The sequence below is a fragment of the Miscanthus floridulus genome, chromosome 9 (genome assembly GCF_019320115.1).
Source record: "Miscanthus floridulus cultivar M001 chromosome 9, ASM1932011v1, whole genome shotgun sequence".
NCBI lineage: Eukaryota > Viridiplantae > Streptophyta > Magnoliopsida > Poales > Poaceae > Miscanthus > Miscanthus floridulus.
The window spans coordinates 134,291,483-134,299,032 of record NC_089588.1 but is presented as its reverse complement, the minus strand read 5'-3'; the positions used below and the strand labels follow the sequence as shown (position 1 = coordinate 134,299,032).

The 7,550-nt window shown below is 41.3% G+C and overlaps 2 protein-coding genes across 2 annotated transcripts in view; both read right to left on the bottom strand.

The window, feature by feature from the left end:
• Window positions 1-95: 95 nt before the first annotated feature.
• On the bottom strand, window positions 96-5,246 carry LOC136484301 (sodium/hydrogen exchanger 1-like). The gene is made up of 13 exons (XM_066481544.1): window positions 4,596-5,246; window positions 4,347-4,465; window positions 3,618-3,715; window positions 3,474-3,533; window positions 3,148-3,389; window positions 3,029-3,075; window positions 2,873-2,939; window positions 2,674-2,774; window positions 2,473-2,580; window positions 2,250-2,388; window positions 2,100-2,162; window positions 876-959; window positions 96-693 (listed from the first exon to the last, which is right to left on the bottom strand). Exons 1-13 carry the CDS (start codon window positions 4,764-4,766, stop codon window positions 349-351), a joined length of 1,644 nt encoding a protein of 547 aa, XP_066337641.1. The 5' UTR covers window positions 4,767-5,246; the 3' UTR covers window positions 96-348.
• A 2,195-nt stretch (window positions 5,247-7,441) lies between these two features.
• LOC136481002 (uncharacterized) overlaps window positions 7,442-7,550 on the bottom strand; it is a 1,744-nt gene continuing 1,635 nt past the window's right edge. Inside the window, exon 4 of the mRNA XM_066478399.1 lies at window positions 7,442-7,528. Coding sequence (XP_066334496.1) covers window positions 7,442-7,528 — 87 coding nt within the window. The remainder of the gene's footprint in view (window positions 7,529-7,550) is intronic.

Genomic DNA, 7,550 nt, shown 5'->3' with positions numbered 1-7,550 from the left:
ATGGAATTTGGTGGGGAAGCTCTCCCCCCGTTTGATTTTTTTAAAAAAAAGCATAATAATATTCACTCCAAAATGGATTGATAATTTACATATTGCTTAATCGCAGATGGTACATATTTTGTGATCCAATATATAGAGAGTATTTTATATATAAATACAAATTCATTGTGAGATGTTGATATCCACAACCGTATGGTCACTGGTCAGGCAACTAGCCTACATTATAGTATGTATATACAAGCTGAATCTACCACCTAGATTTACATCATTTAATTATATAATTAATACCTAAGCGAAGCTAATTTACAAAACTTCTGCTGAATTCACAGTCCCCAGGATACGCTGGTTTCAGTTCTCATTGCCAGGAAGCAGCGGCACGCTGCTCTCAGTCGGCGAACCAGGGACGAAGGGGACGAAGCCGCGGCCGCCAAACACGGGCCTCATGAAACTGTTGTCAAACTTGCGCCAGTAATAGTGGACCGACCGTGCCGGGCTCGCTAGGAGCAAACGGAGGCTTGTCGGGCGGTGTAGGCTTATGCTATTCTCAAGATCCGGGAGACCAGGGCTGTTCGCGGCTAGCTGCTCAAAGAAAGACTTCGGGCTGGATGGTTCGGAAAGGGCGCTTGCTTCCCTGGATAGGTGCCTTGGTGGGATCAAGAGCCTGATCAGTGGCTTTGTCAGTAGCCCAAAGACCTGCATGAACAGAGAATAGTTGTTTGAGTCAGACCCATGTTGTAGCAGGAAAAGGAATGCCTCTATCACAAGTCATGTTCTTATGTTTGGTATTTGTCTGCAATATAAGTTTGAAAATCAACCTAGCTTGTTATATTGTGTGTAATCTATCTATAGGCATTGGAGGTTGAGAAAGAACTTACAATTGTGCTGAAAAAAACAACACTGATTGTGCTTGTGATCATGATAGCATTGCTAGGTTGTTGCGTATGGCCTGATCTTGTGAACTGCAGAATAGAAAACCAGCTGTTACATCAAAAGCATTAACAACAGACAATTGAACACTTAACACTCCAGACCTTGTGAGGCCAATGTATTGAGGCATATATAGGCAAGAAAAGGAAAGAAAACCAAACCACTAGTGAACAATTTAATTTACATAAATGCGCAGATGGCATTCGAATAAATTGGGCTTCATTATTACAGTAAATGGACAAAGTGTGAATATTTTTTAAGGAATTATCCTTCATCAATAGAACAAAGAGAGCTATAACGTGACATACTTCCTTAATCACATGTGTCAATTTTATGGACACAACAAGAGTTCAAGATATGCTAGTATAATATGTTTTGGGTTCTAGGAAAATGATTATGTAAGTGGTATGTGTGTGTGTGTGTGAAGGGCGGGCCTGGTGTAAGCGGTAGAGTCTTACCGCCTGTGACCGGAAGGTCCCGGGTTCGAGTCGCGGTCTCCTCGTATTGCACAGGCGAGGGTAAGGCTTGCCACTGACACCCTTCCCCAGACCCCGCACAGAGCGGGAGCTCTCTGCACTGGGTATGCCCTTTTTTATGTGTGTGTGTGTGTGTGTGTTTCTGGGTTGAGGTGCTAAGAGTGTTTTCCATTCTTCCTCTCCCTTCTACATATTATCCTCTCTTAATGAAATAATGCGCTGTCCTGCATGTTCGAGAAATAAAAAGTTGTGACAGAAAAGCTAGATGTTGATATACAACATGCCAAGCTTTAGCCTGATCTGCGCCTATGTTACTTTCAAGAGGGAGCAACTCAACTATGGTAGGAACTAAAATATATGTGAATGTTACACAAACACATAAAAAAATTAAGTTTCCCCAATTTACTAAAAACCAATTTCAACATTGTTTCTTTGAATCACCTGTTTGAGGACCAGGTAACTCACTGATTAGGTTTTAAATCTATGATTATAACATCAAAGAACACTTGCAAGGTTTAATGTTGCAGCTTCAGTTTAAATACATTTAAAGAGACTATTTCTATAAACTTTGTAAAAGTTAGAGAAGTTTGACCTAGTATAACAAAAATTACCTATGTTTTGGAATGGACGGAGGACACAAAAGCTAAGCATTTCCAGTCCAAAGCTCAAATCAAATGGACCAAACAGAAGATTTACCTTATTGTAAGCCAACGCAATGGACACAGCACCTCTCATGAGACCCGCCCACCAAACAATAACCTGAATGATCAATATCATGTATAAGGAACATAACAACTGTTTCAAGAGGACAAAAGAAGTTAAGATGTTGCTAAGTTAAAGACTCACCTGCTGCCTAAAAGATATCTTTCCATTTGGAGTTTTTTTGGTCAAATTTGATAGAAAGGATAGTGGGAAAACGAAAGCAGCTCTTGAAACCAGCACCAAGGCTAAAATGGTGGAGCTCAAAGCAATAGACTTTACTGGGCTGCACATGACAGAAAACACAGATTAAGAAAAAAAAAATCTTCTACTTGAGCAGTGAAGATTGAGAAAGAGGGAGAGAGCATGCCTATAAGTTTGACTGACAATCTTCCACTTCTCTATATCCAATGCATCCATGCCAACATAGAGAAACAGAAAAGTCTCGGCAATAAATGACAATGTTGCAAAGGCATGCCTGTGGTCCATTCAATGGTATATTAGTATAAGCATGACCATAGAATACATGATCAAAGGCAAATGTCCACACAGAAGCTATGAAGCTACTTACTTGGTTGTGACCCTGGAACTTTCTGTTACATTGTGCCAGGTATAGTGTGACATTACGATACCGCAGAAGAACACTGTGAGAATGCCACTCAAATCAAGCAACTACCAAAAAAAGGCAACCCGTCAATAACTGTTCACAGCTGTAATTGCTTTTCTGAAATACACAATATCTACAGAGGTTAAGAGTACAGGACGCTCACTTCGGCTAGCATGTAAGATAAATAAGCCATTAGCATCATAATGGAAACTTCGCGATCAGTTGAGTGCCTGGGGTGCATGTCAAATCAGAGGAATATATAAGTTGTGGAAATGTCATCAATTTCAATTAAACAAATCATGTTGTGTCAAGTACAAACCTGCCAAAGTACAACTTCTTAATAATATAAGCACTAAGAAGTCCAGACTGCAGCCAAAACGCATGTCAGTAAAGAATAAACTTAGGCAAAGCTAGAGGTGGAAGCAGCATATAACTTACAGCTACTCCAAGAATGGTGCTGGTGCCGAACAGATAAAGGAAACTGCCAATAAAGTTCAGTAATTTGGCACCACTGATATTTCCAAGATCAAAGTTCTGGATTGCATTGAACAACACAACAGAAGTTGCGTCATTGACAACACCTTCACCAAACACGAGGCTGTACAAGAAGGGTGTCTCATCTTGGCTTAACACCTGCAAGGTGCAAACCGAGTCTGTGGCCGAGAATATTGCCCCAAGTGCTGAAATTTAAGATATACAAGAGTCAAAAAGAAAGAACTGCATATGGGCAATGGAAGTGCTTATACTTTGCGTAATGAACTTACCGAGATAGTCTCCAAGCTCAAGTGCGCCAATATTAAGCCTTGATACTAGTCCTAGAGTGCCTGTGAGATCAAATGTGAGTTAAGGCAGGCAGAAACCCAGAAACTGACAATCATGATAAAAATGAAATTTGGGAGCAAACCTACCAAGGGATATCACAGTAAAAGAGATCAAAGTGCCAACTGCACCAAACAGTGTAATAGTAATGAAGTTTCGAAAGAACTGTTTCTTCTTCACTTGGAACCTAGCTTACACGGAAAAAAAGGAGAATTGTGAGTGAGTTATACATATAGGTTCTTAGTGCTAAATATTCAGTAAATTATACATGGCAAATATCATCTACACTCTTAATGCAAAAACTCAGTGAATAATTGCAGATTTATATTTAATAGCACACCATAGTTGCTTTGCTACTGAAGTGTTTAGAAGAGGGAATGTTTTTTTGGATTTTAGCTCAGAAAGCTCCAAAGAGAAAACTTACGAAAGAGGTCCTAAAACAGTAACCAAATACATGTAATGCTCCTGTGTTAATTTTTTTTAACATAAACACCTAGAGCTCCGCCTTTCAATTAAGGATGCTCCGTGTTAATTAGAAGGAAAAGAAAGGGGGGAAATTCCAAGCACAGGGATGGCAGCAACAGCTCTCTTGAGCAAAAAATCTTATTAAAGTCATCGCAAATTTCTCAGTCACCAATGTGTCGCCCAGCTCAACTTCTTAACTGTAAGAATATTCTTTATTTGTCCTTTATGTAGGAAAAGCTGATAAATTTGTGACAGCAATCCTTTATGTAGGAAAAACTGATAAATTGTAACAACGAATAAAATAATGGCCTCCATAACGCTAGAACGTAGCATCAATTGCACGAATTCCATACCCTGCATTAAATATGATGGGCGGCAGCAGGTAAATAAAGAAGAGGTCCTCGCTGAACTGGAGCACGCGCGAGTGCTTCCCGCTGGACGCGAACAGGATCACCGCTCCAGTTCCCAGCCCCTGCAAAGCCACACGCATCGAACAGGCCACAATTACCCTCAATTCCCAACAGACAACATTGCAACACCAAGATCCCGGGACACAAGAACGAACTCAGGGCAATAGCGAAAAGGGAGGCGGTTGGACTCACGATGAAGAGCGCGGTGATGGACTCGTTCATCCAGCGGTTCTCCTCGAGGAGGTGGCCGACGATGATGCAGACGCACATGAGCGCCACGAACAGCCCCACCGCCGCGATGGAGGCGTAGTCTGCCGGCGGGTCGCCCAGCGCCATCGCCGCCTCAGCCCCCAGCAGCCCCATCGTCGCACCTCCCTCGGCCTCACAGCCTCGCTAGTCACCCCCAACCCTAGTAGCTTTACCACCGCCCCTACTACACCCGACCTAAATACTAGATTCCCTCTCGGCTTGCCTTTCAAGCAAGGCCGCCGCCCGCACGCAACCTGCTAGGCGGAAAAAGAGCCCCACCCAGCCCGGATTGTGTAGAGGATGGGCAATGGATCTGCTAGGCCGCCGGAATTGACGAAATCCGGCGCCTCTACGCGTGCGCGAGCGCCCGTGGTCAGGACTCTGGAGTCTGGAAGCTGGTGGACTGTGTGTGGAGGGGAAAATCAGGGGCAATGACGGGAAGACGGATCCGGATGTGGAGATCCCGGCGCGGGCGGCGGGTATCGGAGGGAGGCTCCGCGAGGCGCTTCTCCGATTCGGGGAGGGTTTATCGGCGGGGCGGGTGTCGGGTGGCGCGCCACGGCGAACTCGTAGTCGGCGAGGAGGAGACACGATTCGAAGGGGAGATTTGTGCGGAAATTTTAGGACAGTAGGTAGCGTGTCCGTACGTCAATGGGACAACTAAATTTTTAGTCTAAAAATATGCCGATCCTACGATAAAATAATAATACTGTGAAATTTAATACCGACGTTAAAGTAACATTAATCTAAAAAATAAAGTTTGTGAAATTAGCACAGTCATGGAAAGCGCGGCGTCGCAGACTCACAAACTCTACTGTATAGACCTTTCCATAACGCGGCTAAGATAATATTTTATATCGACAGTAAGAAATCTCCGATATCCATTTCTTTCGTGTGCCAATAAATCCACGAATAAGTTCTGTCGCATCTCCATACTATCGTGTACAAAGATTCAAGTATATATGTAAATATTAGTGTCGGTTACTGCCAACAAAAGATTTGAAAATGTTAAAAAAACGAAGTGTTCTCCTATCCATATAGGAAATTTAAGCTCAGGCCGTTATAATTTCAAATTCCCGTGCATTGCCACAGGAAAAAGTGATACCTCGGTAACATACGTATGAGCAACGTGTTTTCCTATCCATAGCAAAGATTTTTTTTTTGCTTTATACTCATAAAATTTTTATTTTTGTTATCTCATAAAATTCACTTTTGTTTAAAATTTCTTCTATATACTTGTTTTGGATTTCCATGGCGTACAATCTTGCTCCACTTATACATAACGGTAGGCACTCATATTTCAGAAATTCGTAACAGAATGACAAAAACACTAACAACAAAACAATATACAAGGCCACCAATTCTTCCGGCGTAACAATGTGCTAGAACCTGATAGACACAAGGGAAAGCATCGGGCTATAATCAAGAGATAAAAACAAATTCCACATTTTTCATTCCTTAAAATATAATCACATATAATATTGGAGCATGTTTGGTAACCCATCGCTTCATGATTCTCGACCGGAGCGAGCATTCGGGTGAGGAGCTAAAAATATCGAGCACACACAAGCACAACACACACATTCTCTGTCGGTTTTCTCTCATCGCCCGCAGCTCTCTCCGCGGGCAGCGTCCCTTCTCAATAGCCAGCGTCACCACAACCTTTGTAGTTGGACTGCATGAAGCAATGCGACTATGTGGAAACATGTAATTCGAACATGCATACAAGAAAAACATTACCAATCAGAGAATGAACAAAACAAAGCAATACAAATCATGCAAAACAAAACCAGGAAATATGTTCGGAAACCCAAAAAGTCAGTGGCTTATGCATTGCTTCATAGCAAGGGAAAAATAAAAATTCGAACAAATTGATATAGCTTGCACCTGATATTTTCAAGTGTCCATCAGTACATATGAACATTTTTTTTAAAAATGATAAGACAACATGCTAATATTAACCTCTTATTGCAACCAACATAGATATTGCAACCCAGTAAACAAAAACCAACAACTCCCAGGATGGACTAACTTACATCATGAGACCATATTTTTTCCCCAAATTTTAACTTTTACTACATCAACAAATGGACATGCCATAGAATTTGGGTCTAACTTACATCATGAGTGAATGAAGCGTCCTAAAAATATCACAGTCAAACTCAAAACCATATCACAGTCAACCTCGAATTACAGTGGCATTATTAAAGAGGCTTACCCGTTAGGACTTTCACGACCTCAAAGAACAACGAAAACATGCATGTGAATCCACACAAATGCAACAACAGTATGCATGATGGTACAGGCCATTCTATGATTCAGTGATTTGATCCCTTCCCGATTCAGTGATTTATTTAATTTTAATTATGCTTTTTTAATCATTTACTTGGACTTCAACTCCTGGGTTTTTCAGAACCGGCAAAGTTGTTTCCAATGATACCTATGCTTAGTGAGCGAGCTAGTAAGTTGTTTCCAATGATACCTATGCTTAGTGAGCGAGCTAGTAAGAAATAAGGAACAAAAAATAAAGATTTACAGGTTCTATGAATACGTGCATAGATATAAGTTGATTTAGCATCTGGCTAGTTCGAATGTAACTATAACAGTAAAGCATACCATTTTTCCCGTTGGGGCAGAGAAACATGCCATTATATTGAAAGAATTGGACAAACTCCCGTTATATATTTTCCACAGCAAAATGAAATGTGCAAATAAATTACTACTAACAGGGCAAATTGTGGATCAATGTAAGAACAAAGTTTTCCTTACAGTAGATGGTGGTGATTTTCTCATGGATTTTCTTTCTGATAGATTTCCGTGTACTCAGAATGCTGCGTGCTTTCACCTTTCACAAGCATCAATTTCAGATCTCTTATCTGCATACACATTTAAAAGATA

Coding starts and splice junctions, on each gene's coding strand:
- LOC136484301 (XM_066481544.1), bottom strand. CDS start 4,766: ATGGGGCTGCTGGGGGCTGAGGCGGCGATGGCGCTGGGCGACCCGCCG. Junction 3,716..4,346: donor CCCATCATATTTAATGCAGG/GTATGGAATTCG, acceptor CGTGTAAGCTAG/GTTCCAAGTGAAGAAGAAAC. Junction 2,940..3,028: donor AAGAAGTTGTACTTTGGCAG/GTTTGTACTTGA, acceptor CATGCACCCCAG/GCACTCAACTGATCGCGAAG.